This window comes from Pseudopipra pipra, chromosome 7 (genome assembly GCF_036250125.1).
Source record: "Pseudopipra pipra isolate bDixPip1 chromosome 7, bDixPip1.hap1, whole genome shotgun sequence".
In the NCBI taxonomy this organism is placed as follows: Eukaryota; Metazoa; Chordata; class Aves; order Passeriformes; family Pipridae; genus Pseudopipra; species Pseudopipra pipra.
Window position 1 is genome coordinate 25,180,198 of NC_087555.1, and position 22,051 is coordinate 25,202,248.

At 40.4% G+C, this 22,051-nt stretch overlaps 1 protein-coding gene and 1 long non-coding RNA gene across 2 annotated transcripts; one reads left to right on the top strand and one right to left on the bottom strand.

The window, feature by feature from the left end:
* The first annotated feature begins 503 nt into the window (after positions 1 to 503).
* On the top strand, positions 504 to 18,535 carry ERCC3 (ERCC excision repair 3, TFIIH core complex helicase subunit). Its single transcript, XM_064661281.1, has 15 exons — positions 504 to 605; positions 695 to 900; positions 1,955 to 2,191; positions 2,839 to 2,888; positions 4,179 to 4,314; positions 4,534 to 4,698; positions 5,721 to 5,925; positions 6,842 to 7,156; positions 8,310 to 8,494; positions 11,648 to 11,850; positions 15,300 to 15,396; positions 15,580 to 15,697; positions 16,426 to 16,544; positions 16,995 to 17,147; positions 17,724 to 18,535. Exons 1-15 carry the CDS (start codon positions 506 to 508, stop codon positions 17,856 to 17,858), a joined length of 2,424 nt encoding a protein of 807 aa, XP_064517351.1. The 5' UTR covers positions 504 to 505; the 3' UTR covers positions 17,859 to 18,535.
* Positions 15,429 to 17,834, bottom strand: LOC135417326 (uncharacterized). Its single transcript, XR_010431994.1, has 3 exons — positions 17,718 to 17,834; positions 15,829 to 15,905; positions 15,429 to 15,742 (listed from the first exon to the last, which is right to left on the bottom strand). It is a non-coding gene; the product is annotated as an uncharacterized LOC135417326 (long non-coding RNA).
* Positions 18,536 to 22,051: the final 3,516 nt, after the last annotated feature.

The window sequence follows — 22,051 nt, forward strand, 5'->3', positions numbered from 1 at the left end:
GTATATATCCCAGTAATCTTATTCCACAGTTTCATTTCTACATTTTTATGAACTTGTTTTTTAAGGGTACTATGTTTAGTTAGAATAATTAAATATATAAAAGCTTTGAGAGATGATTTACTAGATAAATATATTTTCAGCTGGCTGATGTTCAAAATATTTTTTTAATTTTTGTTTTTAACCATTCGAAATGTATTTGTATTTCCAAAATCAGACACGAATTGTACTTAGAAATATATTAAAACACTCTGTAGGGACAACAGTGTGATTTCTCTTTTAAGAACCCCGTACTTCATAACATCGCGCAATGTCACTCTCGTACCTCACTTCCGAGTTGCCCTTTGCATTGTTATTCACCATGCACTTTGCGGAAGCCTCTATTTAATTTATTAATTTTTAATTATTTTTCTCTTTTCCCTGACACGAGGCTGCCCCCGAGGCCCCGCTCTCTGCCCGCCCGCACGTCCCACCCCGCGGCGAGGGCGGCCCCGGGAACAGAAAATCGATGGCGCCTCCTCCCCTCCCGCCCCGCCCCGGGCCGTGCGGAAGTGACGCGCGGGCGGGCGCGGCGCGGCGCGCGGCGGCCATGGGCAGGAAGGAGCGGGGTGAGAGGGGCCGGGACGGGATTGGGGGCGCGGGGACCTTTCGGGGGGCCCTTGAGGGGGGCTCCTCACAGCTCCCGCTCTGCTCCCAGATAAGAAGAAGTCCAAGAAGCGGCATTACGACGACGACGAAGACGATGAGGACGAAGGTGCCGGGAAGGAGCCGCAGGAGGCGGTGCCATCGGCGGCGGGGAAGCAGGTGGAGGAGAGCGGCACCAAGGTGGACGAGTACGGGGCCAAGGACTACCGGCTGCAGATGCCCCTGAAGGCCGATCACCACTCGCGGCCCCTCTGGGTGGTGCGTGCGGGGGCGGCGGTGCCCGGGCGTGGGACGCGCTGGGAGCCGGGGCCGTGGCGGGGTCAGTGCGGGACACGGGCAGGGACCGGGATTTCCCCCATGGAGAAGCCGGGACCGCTGCGGGGCCGGGCGGGGACGCCCCGGGCAGGCCGGGATGTGCGGAGGGTAGAGCCCCGGAGTGGACTCGGAGCGCTGAAAGCGGGGTTTGCTGCGGGACGGGGCGGCCCCTGCAGCGCCTGTGCGGGGACACCCTGGATGGGAGCCCCCGGGAATTGCTCACAGCCCAACAGCCGCCAGGCAGGGCCCCGCTGCCGGGCCCCCCTTTCCGCCGGGGTGCCGTGGAGCACCTAAAGCCAGACGTCTCCGGGTGGGCCCGGAGAGAACAGCCCGTAGAGGCACGTTTGCTGATGACACGAGTGGAACTTGTTGCAGCGACGCAGCGACGGGATTTGTTTGTTGGAGTGAAAGAGCTTTAAGACAGACTGGTCCCGTTTTCCGTAACTGGTGCTGTTTGTTTTCTCTGTTCTGAAAGGGACCTTAGTAAACCAGCCTGAGGCCTGGCCAGGGGCGCAGCATCTAGAGAAGAGGTGGTTGCCCTGGCAGCGTCTGCAGGGTGCCTGTCACCAAGTGCTGTGACACCCAAGTGCCTCCTTTCCCTCTCCATTCGTTCCTTCTATGTAAAATGAGTGAGGAGTTTTATTGTTTTAGGGGAATGGGGCTGGAAGCTTGCATCTGCTCAAGCCATTTCTTTAGCATTAAAAAAGGACCAATCAGTTGGGAAAAGCTTTATCGATTTGGGTGTGGTTTATTCTTAGTGCCATCGAAGGGACATGGACAAATTAATGTCTGGGCCCTTTCAGAAGACAAAATTTATGTTTCTGCATCTTGTGTGTTCTTGTAAATTCATTAGGGCAAACCCTTTTTTTGAAACCCAATAGTGTCTTACTACCTAAATAGCAGATTGTCACTGTGTCATTATGGCTACTTCATAGTAAATCCCTGATTCATTCAACCAGTACTGCTGTGCCTTGAGCATTTCTCATTATTTCTGCAGGCTCCTGATGGCCATATTTTTCTGGAAGCGTTTTCTCCAGTTTACAAATATGCACAGGACTTTTTGGTTGCCATTGCTGAGCCCGTGTGCAGACCCACCCACATTCACGAGTACAAGCTGACTGCTTACTCCCTGTATGCTGCAGTCAGTGTCGGTTTACAGACAAGTGATATCACCGAGTATTTACAAAAACTGAGCAAGACTGGTGTCCCAGATGGAATAATTCAGTTTATCAAGGTAAGGCTATTTTATTGGCATTGGAAGTACATCTGTTGCTACTAATGAAATCCTTTCCTTTTCCCTCTGCCTAATTGATTTATTGTTTTTTTAATTATTCGTTGTTTTTAACTGTTGTATTCTGTCACTGTTTCAAGAGAACATTATTTTATCTTTTGTCTTCTTCTAAAGTGTATTTTTGCACATACACTATTTCCATAATATGTTCTGTGTGGGGTTTATACCTTTTTACAAAAAAATACATCCAAGTGTCTGTGTAGATACTTTGAGCCAGTAGGAATTGTAGGTGGGGGGAGCTTCCTCAGATTTGCTCTTGAGGAAGATTATGAGTGAGGGAAGCAGCCTGGAATAGCTGGGCACTGTAAGACATAGCCTGCCTTATCCTGCAACTATGTTCTCACAGTCTTGGAAGCAGATTGGAATTAGATAAAAAAACTGAATACCTGCGACTGATTTCCTGCATGAGATGATGTGAGCGTCTTCTGAAAATACCTTTTCAGGTTTGTTCCATGATCAGAACAGCATTGCAAGTAAATGTTTTGTGGTACCATGCTTCCCCACAAAGCCCTAAACCCATTGCAGCGTTTGGTCCCAAACGTGGAATTGCTCTTTTGCATGTTCCTAACGACTGCTGTGTTTGTTTGTAGCTGTGTACTGTCAGCTACGGGAAGGTGAAGCTGGTTCTGAAACATAACAGGTAAGTGGCTTCTTCCTTAACTCTTGCGGCAGAGGAAGCCTTTCAAGCACAGACCTGTGCGTGAGTGAGTGCTCTCAGTAGCTCTTGAGTCTCACAGCTCCCAGCTGAGTGTAGCAGCTCTGGGTACAGAATCACTTTTATAGCTGCTGGAAGTATTTAATACATTAGCCAGTGAATTCAGTTTGGATGTCCTGAGCTAGTGCTGGTTATTGTAATATTTTTTAAAGTAGGTTGCAAATTTGATATTCTAGCTTGTTTCTTTATTGCTTGAACTTGCAATATATCCCTGAGGTTTTCAGATCATTGTTTCATTCCTTCCTTCCTAATTTGCATGAGCCTGGTTAGACAAGTTTTTCACACTGTCCTGCAGTCTTGTGTATTCTGACTTTTAATCTGTTACTCGGGAAGGATAAGCAAATGCACTGGCAAGAGGTGGGTGCTTGTGACTAGGTTCCTAGAGGACAACGCTGGAAGGGACCTCGAGAGGTCAGCTCACATATCTAAACCTGTGATTCTGCAGTAGGGAGGGAAAAGAAGAAGACAGCAGGAACCTGAAGACCATGTCTGTAACTTGCCTGTGTTTTCTCTTTCTCCTTTTATTTTTTTCCTAAATTCTCTGTGGTCTGACAGCCATAGATAAGCCCTGGGACTATAATCTAATGCTCTGCTTGTGCTGCTGCTTTTTTGAACCTGCTGCTTTGGGTAGAACTAGCACTGATATTACTGGCAAGCTTTTTTGTTTCTGAGAAGATTTCTCTCATGCCACTTAAGTCTCTCTTGGCTCATATTTTAACTGTGATCTCAAACCAGCGTCATTATTGATGAATCTCCAGGATGCATTAGTTTTAAATTTTTAGGTGGTTTGTGTTTTGGAAGTTTTGGATTTTTGTCTTTTGTGCTTTTTTGGTGCTGTAGACAGGACTTTAAAACACCACATCCAGTGTTTTCACAATCTCACCTCAGTTCAATCTCAAAAAAATTGACTTGTGTCGCAGTCACAAATAAGACATGTATGTGAGAGCTCTGGGCAATTCTGCTGGAGTTTTCCCACTTATGTTAGAGAACGTTTGAGCGAGATGGATAGCTGCAAAGTACACGATGCTTTTGGTATGAGACATCTTTAAAAATTTTGGTTGCCGTAATGTCTCTGTTTTTAAATTAGCACCCCAAGATTGGATGCTTAAGAGTGCATCTGGGACAACTGTGTATTTAAGCATCTCTACCACTCTTCCTATGAGTTATTGAGTTGATTAGTTCATAAAAATGTTTTTCTTTGTTCTTTAATTTTAGGTATTTTGTGGAAAGTACCCACCCTGATGTTATTCAGCAGCTTCTGCAAGACCACGTAATTAAAGACTGTCGCCTGAGAAATGCTGAGGGTGAAGAAACAGAGCTCATTACGGAGACATTCACGAGTAAATCAGCGGTATGTTTGGGCATGTTCTAAAACTCTGCAGTGAGATCAAGGTAGATAAACTCTTGAGTTTATCTTGAGTAGATTGGAGTGGTTATTTGTTTGTTGTATCAGCGGGTTCTACCCGCAACCATCTGTGACTCTTTAATGAGCATAAGTTTGTGAGGGAGAGGAGGCCAGAGTAAGTCTCTAATGAAACCCTTGGTGAAAATTCATGGCCATCTATTTCAGATTGCCAAATCCAGTGAAGGAGGCCTTGGTCCGTCAACATCACAGGGAACAGATACTCAGAATAAGCCAGATGTCCCAGCTGACTTATTTGAGTTTTATGAACAGATGGACAAAGATGAGGAGGAGGAGGAGGAAACACAGACAGTGTCATTTGAAGTCAAGCAGGTATGATATTTTAGCCTCTGCATTTGTAGCTTTGGGGAATGTGTCGGGACTTGCATGTAAACATGAGAACTGAATGGGAAGTGCTGTGGCTCTCTTTGCTAGGGGAGATCACTGGGAGTCATTAACATTTCTTTCCTTTTGCCTTCCAAAATCGAAGAGTCTTCCTACAGGGGGTGGCAGGCTGGGTGTTGTTCCTCTGCTGCCTGCAGAGTGCTCACAGGCCAGAGAGGCTCAGGGGCTGAGGGAGGTTCCTGTCCCATGGGGCTGAGCGTTGCTCTGCGCAAGACAAGCGAGAATTCAGTGGAGGGCTGCTTTTTGTTTTGTTTTGTGATTCATGTTTGCAGAAGGAACTCTTGGTGGTTCCAAGTTCATTACTTAAGAAGGAGAGCTGGACATTGGAGCACAGTCCTTGCTTGACCTTCAGAGAGCTTTTGTAGAATTTTTCAAGTTGTTTTTGGACTTTGTGATTCTAGTGGTGGCTTACTGGGGGGAAAAGAATTTATAGAAGAAGATAACTTAATAGATGTTCTGTTTATTTTAAAACACTCAAACCAAACCAACAATCTCTTGGTGATTGACTCAGCCTGTCATTGTGGTGGAATAACTTCCATACCAGGGTATGGAGGTTTTCAGGATAACAGATGTGCAGCTTTAGTGGGTCCTTCTGTGTAACACACAGAACCCTTTGTGTCTGTTACTGAGCTCATTGTTGTAGCACTTCAGGGTGTAGTTTAGTCATTGCCAGATAAGCAACACATCCAAGATGAATGCATTATGCTCTTCCATCTGCCTAAAAAAGCCTCTCTAATAATGACTGTTATTTAAAATGTTTGAGGGGGCAGGGGTGATCACAGATAAAGTTTCTGGAATCAACCTTAACTCTTGCAGACTTCATAAGCATAAAAAATAGAAGTAACTTCACTTGGTACTATATCATCTAGTTGTTTCTAGGGAAAAAAATAAAAGAAAGAATTAATTCAGATATGGGGAATTTACCATCTGAAGCTTTGTTTCCTCTTTAGGAGATGATTGAAGAACTTCAGAAGCGTTGTATCCATTTGGAGTACCCCTTGCTGGCAGAATATGATTTCAGAAATGATTCCGTGAATCCCGATATTAATATAGATCTGAAACCTACTGCTGTCCTCAGGCCCTATCAAGAGAAAAGCCTAAGGAAGATGTTTGGAAATGGACGAGCCAGGTCTGGTGTTATTGTCTTGCCATGTGGTAAGTTTCTATGTTGGTACTTAGGAGTTTTGTTCTTTATTTGCCTTTGGGAAAGGGAATTCCAAATATGACATCTTCTTGGATTTCACAGAGCAGCAGGGACTGTTCTGGTACCAGTGTGCAAGTGGCAAGTGCAAGTGGCAAGCAGGTGGCAAGGCTGTGCTGGGGGAGAGCCAGTTAACAGAGCTGTGTTGGTGTCCCTGCAGGGACTGCGGAGCTGGAGCTGGTGGGTGGCCCTGGTACCTTCAGGTTGCCATTCACACTTTCACTGTGCCCTCTGTCAGCTCTGGTTATCTGCCAGTGAAATGTAAAGCTGTTGGCATTGGCATCATGTGTTCCTTGGTTAGGAATAGGGAGATGGGGGGGAGCTGGGCATACAAATGTGGCATAAGGTGGTGAGGGTTCTAAGGAAGAAAAGAGCTCGTGTGCACAAGTTTTGGGCAGGGGAGATTGAGGTAGAAATGAGGAATGTGCAGACTGGGACAAGGTATGGGAAGCAATGGAAAAGAAGTGTGAAGGAGGAATGGGAAGATCTAAGGACTTCTTTGTGGGAGAATGCACATAACTGGGAGAGACAGAGTAGATCACCTCTGGGGAAGCTTTCTGTAGCCACCTGTAATTTAACATGCTTTTGAAATTAAAAAGCATCAAAAATGATTGCTTCTGATTGTCAAAGCCGTTGTTTACAATTATTTTCTTGAGAAAATGCGGTTATGTGTCCAGTAGACAATCCACTCGGGTTTTTTAGAAACAAATATTCCATTTCTTTAAGATTGTTGCAGCAAAGAAACAACAAGGAACTTGTCCTTACATGATTTCATATCCTCTCACAGTTCTCCTCTGCTCTTTTGTTTTGTTTGCCTCCTACTCTCTACCTGAGAGATGACTAATGAATGTCACTCCTCTTGCCCTGCAGGTGCTGGCAAGTCTCTGGTTGGAGTGACAGCTGCATGTACTGTCCGCAAGCGGTGCCTGGTGCTCGGGAATTCTGCAGTGTCCGTGGAGCAGTGGAAGGCCCAGTTCAAGATGTGGTCCACCATCGATGACAGCCAGATCTGTCGGTTCACCTCTGATGCCAAAGACAAGCCCATTGGCTGTTCTGTTGCCATCAGCACATATTCCATGTTGGGACACACGACAAAAAGGTCCTGGGAAGCAGAAAGAGTAATGGAGTGGCTTAAAAGTCAAGAATGGGGCCTTATGATACTTGATGAAGTACACACTATCCCTGGTAAGGAAAGGGCCTGCAAACCTTTTGTATTACATGCCATGTTAATGTCACTCTGCTCTTTCAGAAGTGGTGTTTTTTTGCCAATTTTCGCCTGATTCATATAGTGAGTAAACCCATGGCTTAGGGTTTTGAGACAAGTAATCTACTTCGTTCTACTTCTTTTTTCTTTTTTTTCCCCCTGGTACTGTGCAGTTTAGCTGACCATTAGTTTTCTGAAATCCTTCAAATTGGACACTGTGTTTTCTATAATGGCAGTGTAAAGTAGAGGTTATGTGTAGGTTGATAAAGTGCTCTTAAAATACATGAATTACATTTGTATAATTGTGTTGTATTTGAACAGGAGAGGAATTAATCTGCCTTATTTTCTTCTGAGATGCAGTGGCACTGCAGGCTAGCTTTTAATATCTATTTCTGCTCAATATAGTCTGAATAACTATAATGCTTACCATCCAGAAATACCCATTGTCTTTGAAATTACTATGTAATTGAGATCTATACTACTGGAAAGCAATAATATAGTATTAAAGTGTCTGTAGAATAATCCTGGCTAAAAATACCACCCAGGATTCTGTGAGCTGCTCTACCTTATTCTCATTTGAATATAATTTGGTGTCTACAGAAATAATAGATTTCAGAAGTAAACCTTGATGATTAACTGCCACTTTATTAAAGTAGCACAGTGCTGGCACTGTTCTGTCACTTTTGTTCTTCCTTGGTTTCATAAAAATGAAGGTATGGCATTTCCTCTGTGACCTCTAGCAATACTAAAGATGAGTAGTTCTGCCATATCCTACAAGTCCTGAATGTGGCAATCAGCCAAAAGTCCTTGTGTCATAGTTCTTTCTAGGAAATAATAAGCCATGGTACCTCTGAATATATTAATTTTTTTTTGGGGAATGTGAAATAATAAAGATTTCAAGTTTACATGGATTTTCAGAGTACACTGACAATGCAAGCTAAAGGTGCAATCAGTGTGAAGTTTTGCTGTAACACAGATTTGTTAGGAGTGTATGTGAAACGGGATACAACTTCCCAATGCTGTGCTTGCTTTGTGCTCAGGAGTTGATGAAAGTGGGGTTTTTTTTAAGTTGCAGTATTTGTCTTCTAAAACCATTCAGGAAAGTAAACAAAAAATTTGTCTTGCATTTCTTAGCAAAAATGTTCAGACGTGTGCTCACTATTGTACAAGCTCACTGTAAACTGGGGCTGACTGCTACCCTGGTCAGAGAAGATGATAAAATTGTTGACCTGAACTTCCTGATTGGACCAAAGCTCTATGAAGCCAACTGGATGGAGCTGCAGAACAGTGGCTACATTGCTAAAGTCCAGTGTGCTGAGGTGATGCTCTGCTTTTTGGTACTTCTAGTGTTTATTTAGTATGCTTATAACTTTTTGTTATTTTTTTTAAGGAAGATGTATAAAATTATAAGTATTTAGCTGGGAAAAACAGCTGCCCTTATGACTTTTCATTTCTTTTGTAGCTTAGGCAAGGCTGTTGCAGGTCAATATGAACATGGGACAAATCCAGTAGCCACATGTTCTTCGGAGTGACTTCAGCACTCTTTCTGTTTGTGGGGATTGTGGTGCTTGATCAGCTGTGTTGCAGTCAGCATTTGGAAATGTGAACAGGGCACTGCTGTAGACCTGGTTTGATGCAGTTGACATTCATGTTCTCTTATTTGACTTTGTATCTTAAAGTCAGTTCTCTGCGGTAGCTTAACATCGTGTTATGATGAGCTTAACATCAGGTGCTGTGCTGGAACCTGCTTTCTGGAGACAGCACCTGATAGACAGTCTGTAGTTGTTGAGAAAAATTCTTGTAACTCTTAAAGAAGGATAGTAGAAATTTTAAAAAACGTAAGAAAACACCTGCTTATTTCAAACCTGAATGTATGAGGTTGAAACTTGAAAACATAGGACTAGATCTCACCATTTCTTTCCAATATCATGGTGTGAACTCTGTTCTTTCCAGCATATGGGTGAGAGAAAAATCTGATATTAGAGAAGTGGAAGTCTTTCACACAGCCACATTAGAATGTTAAAATAATTTCTGAGTCAGCCTAAAAGTCTGACTTAATGTATTGTCTCTGATAATTGACAGCACAGATACTTAGGGAAGAGTATAAAAACAGGGCAAACATATGTGTTACTTTTCCTGTCATGTCTCCAAGCTCTCCATTATTTACAAGCTGTACGTGGTTCCTGTGTAAGTATCAGTAGATTGCTTTTTCATGAACTTGTCCAGACTCTCACTGAATGAAAGTTTTAGCAGCTATGATATGGTAGTTTCATAACTGTTTCTTGTCTCTTTGGGTTTTGGGGGGATTTTTTCCCTATTGTTTGTGGAGATTTTCTGTGTTGGTTATTTTTGTTGGTTTTTTGTCTTCTTCTTGTTGTTGTTATTGTTACTATTTTTGTGGTTTATTTTAAGCCTGTCTTGCTAATTTCATGCAATTCTTCCTAGCTCTAGTACTTGAATAAAAGATGCAGATGCAGGTCAGCTGTCATCCTTTTTGAACACTTTGCAAACTGGAGGTTGCAGAAGGAAAAAACCCAGTGTTTTGAACTTGCAGAATGCAAGTGAAGGGCACCTAGAAAATAACTAGGATAAAGGGGGAGTAACCAGTCCTCAAATTCAGAGTTGCCCATTTAGGCACTTTGGGTAGTTTTGCCTTGTGAGCAGAATTCTTCTCAATCCCTGAACTGCCCTTTAGTCATTGAAAAGTGAAACATGGGCTGTGTTTTGTTGTGAATGATGGGAAAATTCTGCACGTAAATATTCTTTAGGCCAGTATTTTGAACTGACATTAGATGGCATACCAAAAACAAATCATAAAGAAACCCCAGTATTGATGGCTGATAAATAACAAGTCCAATACATGCACAACTGCATTGTATATTTGTTCAGATTTTCTTGATGTGTTATCAAGCAGTAGCATCTTTAGTCGACTTGGCTTGTTCTCTACAGCCAGGAAAGGTGTCTGGTTTGTTCTTGGAGTGCAGTTCTTTCCAGGTGGCCAGAGAGGGCAGTGCATCTGTCTGACAGGGCAGGTCATGGTCATTGTGGGTGCTGCTCTTCCACTGCTCTAAAAAAGAACAAGCAGCACAGTTTAAAAAGTTACACAAAGTTTAGAAGAATACAACAAACCTGTTCTTTACTTGTATTTTCAGAGTTTTGTATTTTACAGATAATCCCTTTCTGAGCAGCTGTACTAAATTTTTGGCTTGGAGTGCGTGTCTTGCAAAATGTAAAAATGAAGATATCATTGGGATGAGAAGTAGATCTTACCCATTTTCGAATCCAGAAGAGAATGCAAATACAAAATGTATTGGGTTTGCCATGTAGTCAGAGGTATTGAGCAATAGATGGAATTTTTTACTGCAGTCACATATTCAGTACTCATATCTCATTGTCACTTTGATATAATTCCCTTCTGATTCAAGAGTTTTAAGTCTTTCATTCAGACAGCACAGGATAACAACAGAGCCTATTCAGTGCATAAGTTTATTTTTAACGTAGTCAAGGAATGAAAAACGCATAATCTAGCATTTAACTCACTGGAAAAAATGTTTTGAAACAAAAAATTAGTTATTAACAGTACAGAACAATTCATGTTTAAATAAGCTGCAAATTATCACTTAACTTCCTCAGCTGAATGGTGGTTATTAAAGAGACTTTTCTCTGCAGTATTTTGTTAATATAGATATGGGGGAATAACCCATATGCAGCAGAGTGAATGTTTTCTAAATTATGTGCCCTATGGATCATATGATTATATACTATTGATAGGGTAATATTATTGGCATAAATTTTTAAACTTCATAATTTCTTCTATTTTCATGCTACAGTAGAAAAAATAAGCCTAGACTTGTGGAGTACTATGATAGTTATTTACATAATAAAATAATTGCTTAGGAAAGTCTGTTGAAAACTTCTGATCACTCCTAGTGTTTTGGAAGTTCTAGACTTTAGCTGTTAAAATAAAGATCACTCCTTTGTGGGCATATGAAAAAAAATTGGTAAATTTGTTTGTAATGAAGACTAAATGTGTTTCAGTTTTCAGAATATGGATAAAAATTTTTATGGAAAAAGCTTTGACTTCTGTGACAGGGAAATTATACAGAGAGTTCATTCCTTTGATTGCTCTTAAACAAGTAGTAGTGCTCACTAGATTACTTAAGTATGAAACATAAAGGAACTATCTTTCAGTCTTGTTCCAGTCCCACTGCCTATTTCTGTCTTTGACCTCAATGCCAAAGCATTTCGGAAGGCTGAAATGTTGGTGAGGTTAAACAGATTTTGGCAGTGCTGGAGACTACACCAACTGGTTGCTTTCATTTTGATACAGAAATTACTGTGTTAAAACCTGTGGCCTGCACTATACAGAAAGTGCTAATCCATTATCATCCCAATATTTTTTCTATTCCCACTGGAATAAAATGAGTAAATAACAGAGGGTTAATGTATGTGTGTGTGTTTTCTAATCGTAGGTCTGGTGCCCAATGTCACCTGAATTTTACAGAGAATATGTAGCTATCAAAACAAAGAAAAGGATACTGCTGTACACCATGAACCCAAATAAATTCAGAGCCTGCCAGTTCCTGATTAAGTTTCATGAGCGACGGAATGATAAAATCATCGTATTTGCTGACAATGTGTTTGCACTGAAGGAATATGCAGTCAGACTTGGGAAGTAAGTGTTCACAACCAATGATGGCACTGTTGTTTTCCTCCTTCCATGAAAATTTCCTTGCAATCTCATAGCTTTCAATAGTCTTTGATACTTCTTGTAATGCTTTAATTCCAATCTCCTGTATAAAAAGGAGCTCAGGAGGGTATTTTTGGGTGGATCTTACTGGCACTGCAACATTATTTCTGTGTAGAACGGTTTGAAAAGAATCTCTGTTTAGCGCTTGTTTCAGAGAAGTTTACATCCCATATTTCTGTTAAGGACAGTATTTCTCCGTCTATTTTTGTTGTTATTATCATCATCTTCATCATGATCCAGTTGAAAAGGGAGGGGCTTCTAAAAATATCACTAGAACTGTTTTCTCTAATGAATGGTAGCTTCCCCTGTCTCTGAGACATAGGTTTTCAAATATGCACACTCTGGATCTTTGAAGATCTTTTGGGACCCAGGGCCTTCCTCTTGGGGTTGTTGAAAGGTCTCAACCCTGTCTAAAAAAACGAAGACAAGTTTTCTGGGGATGTGTGCTGTACCAGTGCACTGCCTAGAACTGTTGTAATTGTTTAATAAACAAAAGGAGTATATTTCTCCTGAGAGCTGCTGGATACCTTAAATGCCTGTAACATGGGTGCAGTTATGGAAGGTTGTACAAATAGAGTTTAATGAGAGGTCAGCATCAGTGTGTTTGTAGGGTTTGGGTATGAATGATCAGGGAGAGTTTGCCAGGATCAGGCACAGAGATTATTGGGGAAATAAGCATAGAAGTTGGCCTCATCTGTTCTTTGACAAACCCAAAGAATGTCTTGCTTGCTGGAAGCTGTGGGACATTTGGAAGGTGTATGATTTAATGTCTAGGAATTTCAGCAGTACTCCTTAGCAAAACACAAGTCTTACACTTTCCAAATTCCATTTTCCAACTTCCAAAATTCACGATCAGTTCTGAGTGTATTTTAAGAGCCGTGTGGTGCTGGTGTGCTGTGACATCAAAGAGCAAGCCAAGCTAATGGTGCTGGATGAATTCCAACACCCGTGGTCTCTTTCATAATTTTTTTAATCTGTCTGGACAGAGATTAGCTGTAATGATGCCTCTGGAATGTCCCTAGCAGTGTTCAGTGCACCACAGACAAAGCCTTTAGCAAAGGGCATGCTGGGAGGGGTGATGCTACATAGCACAGCAGTTGTAAGTGGGGTAGGTGCAACAGAAGCGTGGCAGGAAAACCGGTTGAAGAAATAGTAGGTGCTCCCTTTTGGTGTTCTTGAGTGAATTCTCTGTTTCTCTCATCATTCATGGAGCTCCAGGTTATCTGGCTGTCAGTGTTACCAAAAAAGGAGGCTTGCAGTGGTGGATGAAGGTGAGAGAGTCTTTGTTTTAACCAGAGATATTTGTATCATCATTTGCTGTGAGCAGCTAAAAGAAAGGGAACTGTTGTTTTGGGTGGGGCAGGAATTACCTGTGTGCTGAGGAGAGCAGCTCAGCACGTAGGGGTGAGTGCTGTGCAGAGGGCGGGAGCATAGTTCCCACTGCACTTCTCATGGAAGCATGCAGGGTGGGTGGGCTCCTGGATGGACAGAGAGGTAGCCACGGTCTGGCTGTTACTGCTGACTCCTCCCTTAACTCCCTTTCCTTCAATACTGGGGAACCATCAGGGAAAAACCATGCACATGACAGGAATTATTTTGACTGTAATTTTTGGGGCCGTAGAATTCAAATTTGCTTAGCCAGCTTTTCCTCTGTCATGAGTCTGTCAGCCAGTATAGAAGAGCTCATGTGCTGGCTGCTTTTTACTGGTGTTAGAACTATGTTTAAATCACTGTTTCTGAAGGACTGTGCCTCTGTGGTTTTGTCAGTTAATGGGAGAGGGATCTATCTTTGCAAATCCCTCAAATGTCTTTTTGCAGTGAGGAAAATGAGTAATTAAAAAAAAAAATCCATCTAGCATTGAATGTTTCTAGGTTGAGGAAAGTACTTAGATCCGTGTCAATGAATCACTGTCAAGTAGAATCTGGGCATTTTAAAATGGAGGATTGATAGCCAGGAGCTTGGGGTTTTTCTGTTCTTAATATAAAGCGTCTTTGAATCCCTTCTTGGTGACCTTAAGAAAAGAAAGGCTCACAAATGCTTTAGTTTCAATTTAAATCTACCATTTAAGTTTTGGGGATTAAAACCATTACAATCTAAATAATAAATGAAATTTAAAAGGAGACTTAAAATATTAGTGAATGCTACTAATTGAGTAATAATGGTATTTTTTCAGAGTTAACTCATTTGCCACCTTCAATTTTTAGCTGTATTTTTCTAAATACCTGGTTAAGTACACTAAATAGAAAAATTAGATTAGAAGTGACTAGGATTTTTTGCTAAAAAAACCCAAACTAGAATAAAGTTTGTAGTACAGACAGTAAAAGGAGCCAATGCTCAGGAATTAGTTGATAAGAATAGAAAACCTTAGTATTATGCACTGCATGTTTATGTTCAGCTGCCATTCATGTATGTGCAATATTAAATGTTAAATGAAAAATTTGAACTTGGTTCCTTGTGTTAGAAATAACCTATGGAAATGTGAACAAAATAGAAACTGTAGAACTTGATTCCTGTTGTTTGGAAATGCTTGTTAGCCAGCACTTGGAAAAGTAGTGCAACAGATGACAAAGAAGTGCTGTCCTGCATGCCTTTTTTTTTTTGTGTGTGTGTGTGGGGGGGCTTTGCTGTTTCAAGCTTTTTAGTTTTTTCAGCTCTGTTCTGAAAACAGCCAGACCCTGGGAAATTCAGACTAGTCCAAGTTACTCATGAAGTCTGTGGGCAACTGAGGGTTTGTGTGAACCTTCAGGATTGAGATACTGACTGTTCCATGTGATTCATTGTCAAATGTTAGAAACCTTAGGTGAAATGCCACTGTGAGCTGCTCATGGAATGTTTGGGACCTTGTTCTCAGGCCCAGAAGGTATTAGAAGGGGCAAGAGGTTAGCTTTAAAAGCAACAATAATTTTCCCAGAACAACATCCAGCCCCAGTTTATGACACTCACTGTATCCTTGGTAGAGAAGCCTGGATTTTCAAGTGTTTAAATAGGAAGCAAAGGTTGCAGCTGTCACTGTGCTAACTCAGTACGTTTGAGGAAAAAAATCTCTTTATTTTAACAGCTGCCTTCAGTCTTTCACGTAGGCTTAGCAAATGTATTCGATCTGTTTATATACAGCTTCATTGGTGCTCATAATTGCAAAACATTTGTGACAGTCAGAATTTCTGGCTGACTGGGTTGCTGCAGAGGGTTCTACAAACCACTGGGCAGCTGCCATGAAGAGCCAAACAAGTTAAAAGTAAACTGAAAGCTGTACCAAAATGTTTTGGTTTTATATCTTTTCAAATGTGTACTGTTCTCCCTGCCATGGTACCTCATACAAAATGAGTGAGAAATCTTGAATTTGTTTCATTTGCATATGTTTTGTTCTTTTCAGACCCTATATATATGGCCCTACTGCACAGGGGGAAAGAATGCAAATTCTGCAAAACTTCAAGCACAATCCAAAAATCAACACTATTTTCATTTCCAAGGTAAGTGAGGACATGCGCTGCATCCTTGTACCTGTTTTCAGAGTCAACTTTATTTAAGTTACACATGCATGGTGTGCATTTGACATCTTCATATTGCAGCTCACAAAGAAAGGTGTGCTTTGTATTTATTGTTGTTGATATGTGGAATTAAGATCCTGCTTAGAGGCTGTTGCTCTGTTACAGGTGGGTGACACGTCCTTCGATCTGCCAGAAGCCAATGTTCTCATCCAGATTTCATCCCATGGTGGGTCACGAAGGCAGGAGGCTCAAAGGCTGGGACGAGTGCTGAGAGCCAAAAAAGGTAAAGGAGATGGTGGTTGGGCTCTGGGACTAGGATCATAGTATCCTAGAGCAGCAGAGACACTGGATGTTCTTGGTGTTTCTTTATATCCTCCTTGGATTACGTTTTAGTCAGAGAGTATGCCTACATACCAGTGAATGAATATATGAAGCATCTTCTGGGTCAGTAAAGCTTAGTGATGGGAAAACTTCCAAAGGAAAAAGGAAAGCTGAAAGAAAATTAAGTTAAAAAAAAATAAATGCTAAGCAGCCCTGGTACATCCTGGACTTCAGATAGCCCTATGAATTCTTAGCTAAGTATTTTTGTCTTACTTATTTTAAATCAAAAACATTGCAAACTTTGGTTTACATGGATAAAACTTTCCCTTTGTCTCTTTATTAAGCTTTTTTGACATGCATTGCTTTTGCCTGCTTCTTTACATAATAGACTTAAAAATAATTTTATCTTTCACTTTGCCTAGCAGAATAAAGAAGCAGGTTCTTCTCAGAGCACCTGTATGATTGTGTTAATGTGCATTTCCTTTTCCTTTTTTTCTTTTTCACCTATTCTCAATTATTAAGAACAAGAGTAGGAGTTCCTATGCTGTGTCAATCAGTTTATGCAAGGTCTGGGTGCAGCTAAACTTTGCAAATAGTTTTTGTGGAAGACAACTTATTTAAACACCTATTTTTAGCATTTATTCCATTTTTGTTCTTTGTTACTAATCACTGAATGATTTTGTGTCCTAGGCATGGTTGCAGAGGAATACAATGCCTTTTTTTATTCTCTTGTATCCCAAGACACTCAGGAAATGGCATACTCAACAAAACGGCAACGGTTCCTTGTGGATCAGGGTTACAGCTTCAAGGTAACTTGGCCCTGCCATTTATTATACTTGGAGCCTAATTTTCATATTCATTCATGTTAGTATTAGATCAAATATTTAAGAATTCTGGTTGTGGAATGCATTAATGGAGGTTTTTCTCGCAAGCGACAACTGTTCCAGTGTTGTTTTTTCATCTGTGGGGACAGATACAAATAGCTGACATCCATTTGCCCAGAGCTTTTCTGTTTTCTTTTCTTTTTTCTTCCTCTAAAGGTTTGTATTTTTCATTTCCAGCTATATGTATGTATATGTACACCACTGAGTAAGATTTTATATGTATCTGTGCTGTCTGTAGTGTTAAGCTGTTTAGACCATTAATAAAAGTCAAAGACAGTTCCAGCAGGATATGGAATCAGAAATCCTTGTCTTGGTTTTGAATAGCTAACAATGAGGAGGAAGAGCCCTCACGTTGTACTGTGCTCTATTTCTTAGGTAATAACAAAGCTGGCAGGGATGGAGGAAGAAGAACTTTCATTTTCAACCAAAGAAGAACAGCAGCAGCTTCTCCAGAAAGTCCTGCAAGCATCTGACCTGGATGCTGAGGAGGAAGTAGTTGCTGGAGAGTATGGTTCAAAGTCAGCTCAGGTAATGAATTCTCTGAAAAGGATGTCCACAGATGGAACAGAACTGGACCATTTGATTTCCATCCAGTTCTGTGTGTAATGCTGTCATTAGAGACAGCATTAGACCTGGTATCTTTTATGAAACATTAGAGAACAGATTTATTTTTTTAAGCTGCATTAGCTTTTAGCTATTGGAATAATTCACTTTTTGAGCACTAGGAAGAAATTTGATATGGAATTAATGTCCTCCATCATATTTGAAGGAGATGATGACACATCTATTGTTACAGATCTTCACGTGTACCTCCTAAGTCACATGCAATGAAAATATTTTTAAAAACTTTAGGATACAAATATGTCACAGCATATACTTTTTTTTGTGTGGCACTATGCTCCTTGAATCATGCCCTCATTTCCTCATGCCCAGAGTGCAGAAGCATAAGGGCCACTTTTGTTCAACAGAAGAACTTGTAAGGCTTTTTGGCATTAGGGTCACTCAATGGGCAGTGCTGCCCAGTAGCCAGTGGGTGTCAGTAGGTTAGAGCTGGTCTGTCTGATCACACACTGAGAACGTGCCAATTCTCCTTGTTACCTGCAGGTGTCCCGTCGAACAGGCACAATGAGCTCGATGTCTGGAGCAGATGACACTGTTTACATGGAATACCATTCCTCACGGAGTAAGGCATCTACAAATAAACACATCCACCCGCTGTTCAAACGCTTCCGAAAGTGATGCCCTCCACGTGTGCATTTTGTTAAAACTGTGGATCCATATACCTGCTTCCTTAACTGAAAAGATGGAATTGAAATTTCTGACAGGTCCTTTAAAAGAATTTTTTTATATGACTCTGTATAGCCACATATTTACTTAGCAAAATTATGTGCTCACATGGATGAATGTGAAAGGAAAGAAGGAACTAAATCCTAACACAGAAATACTGTCCAGTGATTGGATCCTGGTTATACCTGTCTGGTTTTCAGGGTAATTAATAGATTTTATTTTTATCAGCTGAAGACTCTTTTTCAGAAGAATTCTGAAAAGGTTTTGTAAATGAAGTTTGTACTGATGTTTGAAATATTATTTATCTGATTATTGTGTTTGCTCAACAAAATACTGTTTTTTTAAATGCTTAAATAAAAGTCATTCATTGAGCTGAACAAATCCTGGAAGGAGCACTTTATATAATATTTTTAAACTGGGAGCTAATTTATAACTGTGACTTAACCTGTCTTAAAATTCTAACAAATTGGTCAGAAATATTTTGAAGTTTGAGGACAAGAAAGAGAGAGACTCTTTCCAAATAAACTTAAGGAAAGCATTAGTAAATACAAATAAAGTCTATGCTCTGTTTTCCTCATTTTCTTCTTACTGTTGAGAAGTTGCTAAAATAAAAGCTGTTTCCCTTGTCATTTTTATTCTATTTATTAACCATGCAATAAAACCATCGTAACTGCTAAACAGTGCAGTGTCACCACAGAAGTTATTACTGAATCAAAAAGCATTTTGACTTCTAACAAGGTGAGTTGGAAGAATGCATGAAGGAAAGATTAATGAGTTTGCAGTTTTTTTAATGAAGACTGCAATATAATTCTAGAAGATTAGAGGAGAAATGGTGGTGGTTTGTGGCAGAAGAATGCTTTTTAAATAACATCTGCTTAATGCTGTAACAGTTACACTACTTGGTGTTGTATTATGAGGTGGAAGGTTTTTGCTGATAGAGCTTTAGGAACAACCTATGAAAGAAGGTTGATCTTGATGTGTTGGTTCAAACTAGGTTAGTATAAATATTTACCATACTGGAAGGAGCACGTATGGTACGGCTCTCCTGGTTAATTGACAAATATTCTTCAGAAAAACACCTATTCTGTTTCTTATTAGCATGAATTCACAAATTGAGAGTGTGGAAATACTGGAAGCAGAATTCAGAAGAGCTGGTGCTTGTTTTCAGTCTGAGAATCAGGTAATTTTGAAAAGGGAATGAATTGCTTCAGTTTAAACTCTGGGCTCAGAGCCCCTACCCTGTAACACATGGTTCTTTCTCTTGTGCTGAGTCTTCTGCCTCACAAACTGGAACCAGCCAGTGCTTGAGTGGCTTATAAGGAAGAGATGAATGTGCAGTATTGTGGTGCTGATTTCCTCTCCCCAGTTTAAAGCGTTATTTAGTTCTGATAGTAGTTTGGACCAGCTGAGGTGGCATCAGTTAGTAGCAAAATGATAATTTAGTATAATGGGAGGGGCCTGTGACAGTGAAATAGCTGAGCAAGTCAGCCAGTGTCCCTCTGCATAATTCTTTCTTAACACGCTTTATGAATTGCTTTGGAACTATTCTGCACCCTTCATACACTTGGAAAAAAACCTACTAAATGTGGAAATGGTTTAATATTGATTTTTGTAATTGTGGTACTAATAGTAGCTGGATTTAGGACAGCGCTCTAGTTCTTGTGTAGTAAATCATGGCCATGATGACTAATGATCTTACTCTTCTAAGTAATGGGTCTGTGTGGGATGCAGTACATGCACCACCAAGTAAAGCACAGTAATTTTACGAGGTATGAATGACTCCATGCATCAGTGATAGCATCTTGGTGTTCAAACTGTAGGATTAATTACTTTGATATGATTAACTGCAGTAATTACCGCCTGCTGTTACTCCGGACTGAAGCTGCAAGTGGCAGACTGGTGTGCATTTACTCACTGCAGATGAGTCGCTGCTGCACAAGGTAGCACCTGTACCAGAAGCTTGTGCTTATGTGCTCTTCATCCTTGTGGCAAACCAAGAGTGTCTGTATGAAGGCATAAAAGCTTGAAGGGTGATGCTGCTACTCATCAAAATGACCTTCTAGACTAAAAGGGCACAGTGACCGCGGGGTGGCGTTTCAGCAGCGTTACAGCTCAGCAAAGACTGAACTACACCCAGATTGTGTTTCTCTGGCTCCTTACACCTCCTGATGGTCATCATTTTTAGTAGTGCCATACTTTTTTCTAGTGTGTTTAAAAACATGGGACTTCAAGGCAAGTTCTCAGGGTAACTGTAGTGTCATACACCGTAAGAATCACAGGGCAAGGATCTAAACCTATGAGAAGTCTACAAGTAGAGCTGAATACAGTTGGTTCATGGGGTTTTTGTTAAGTGCTATCAACACCAGGCACTGTTAGCTTTTTCTGATTTAAGTATCTTCATATTCAATTAGTATTTTGCATGTTAAGTTCAAATTTTTTCCCCTTTCAGGAAAATGCATGGGAATTTTAGAAAGCATTTAAAATTCTGAAGGAGTAACTTCACAACTTGAAAAGATCTTTCAGAAGATGGGTTTTGAGGACAGTCAGAAATGGCAAAAATCGTGACTAACTATGGCTTTTTTAGTGAAGAGATGTTTTAAACTACACTGAAAATTTTTGCTTACATTTCTTCAGCTTTTCTTCCTTACAAATGTTCTGAAAAGCCTGTCTGTGTAGTCTTAGCTGAGGGTGTTACTTGGGCAAAGTTAAATGCCTCTGATCAACTCTCTTTTACTTCCATAAATTGTATTTTTAGATGATTTATACTTCTAGCTATTTAAACAGTTACATAAAACAGTACAATATTTATTATACTGGATATCATAAAATGATGTTCAAATAATTACAAGCCAGATATAGCCAAGAGAATAATTCTAAAAAAACCAGAATTCCTGGTAAGATGATAATGTAGCCATTGACTCTGAATACTGGTGTTATTGACACAAAGAGCTTCAACTGAACTTTGTCAGAGTTCAAGCAAAGAGGAGAGCAAGTTTAAATTGGATTTAGAAATAATTAAGCGAAGGTAACAAAGTACAATTAATCAGACCATTAGGGGGTCTAGACTGAGAGAACAGCATGACTGTGGATTTGAAGACAAGTTATCCAAAAATAACACATAATCTGAATAGCCAAGTTTGGTTGATATTATGATCCCATTACATAACAAAAGTTAACTAAAACTGAAGCATGTCTGGTGTGAAGGGGCACGTGCTCCAACTTGTTTGAAATAACAAAAGACACAACTGACTTGTTACATAAAAAAATATTTTCAGACTCCAATGACCAACAGGCTGAGACAAATGTCATTGTTTATATTTTAAAAACTGTGAGTGTGTTTCCAATCAGTGTTAAGACATCTGATAAATGTATAAGCTGGAGAGAAATATTTATCTTCCAAGTAACATGAACATGCAAACAAACAGAAATCTAACAATAAGTAAACCACTTGAAACACCGAGTGCCAGTGGGGTTATACAACACAGTCCCTAAACTGGGACTACTGCCACATCCAGAAATTCCTCAGGGGGAAAGCAGGTACTGTTCTGGTGAAGTACTTAAAGGACAAAACCTCTGCAACTTTTTCAAGTATCTTGGATAGAAATACTCTGTCCTACAATAATTTTGATGGAAAAGAGATAACGGTGGGAAAACAGTGAATAGTGAAGAATTCTAAATAGGGAATTTACTGGAAAAAGGTACACCCAGAGAAAACTACAATAGTTGCAAAACTGTAGCCTTTACAACATGCTGTATCTAAGTTTATCTCACTAGCATATTAATACAAGCAGATGCTTTACACTATCCTAATGGTGTATGACAAAATAATAATAAAAAAATCTACCATACTGATAGCTGCAAGCGGGAGTTTTTAGGAAGAGTTTGTATATTCCCTCCAGCAATCTAGAAATTACAATACGAATATAATTTTAAAGTCTGTGTAACTGTGTCTCTCAAAGCATCCTTAGACCAATATTAAGAAACAATGTAGCTACACCACATAGAAACCTAAGAAGGAAAACTTCAGCGGTAACCTAGACTGTGATACACACAGATGTGCCTGACAGAGGTTCTTATGAAGTTCTTAGGAAGTTCCATGATAGCAATTACATCCTGCAGTACCTTGGCTATCTACCTGAGACATC

Excerpts from the sequence above, each read along its gene's own strand:
- ERCC3 (XM_064661281.1), top strand. The coding sequence starts at position 506 with ATGGCGCCTCCTCCCCTCCCGCCCCGCCCCGGGCCGTGCGGAAGTGAC. Across the intron at positions 7,157-8,309 it reads TGAAGTACACACTATCCCTG|CAAAAATGTTCAGACGTGTG; the intron begins GTAAGGAAAGGG and ends TGCATTTCTTAG. Across the intron at positions 17,148-17,723 it reads ATGGTTCAAAGTCAGCTCAG|GTGTCCCGTCGAACAGGCAC; the intron begins GTAATGAATTCT and ends TGTTACCTGCAG.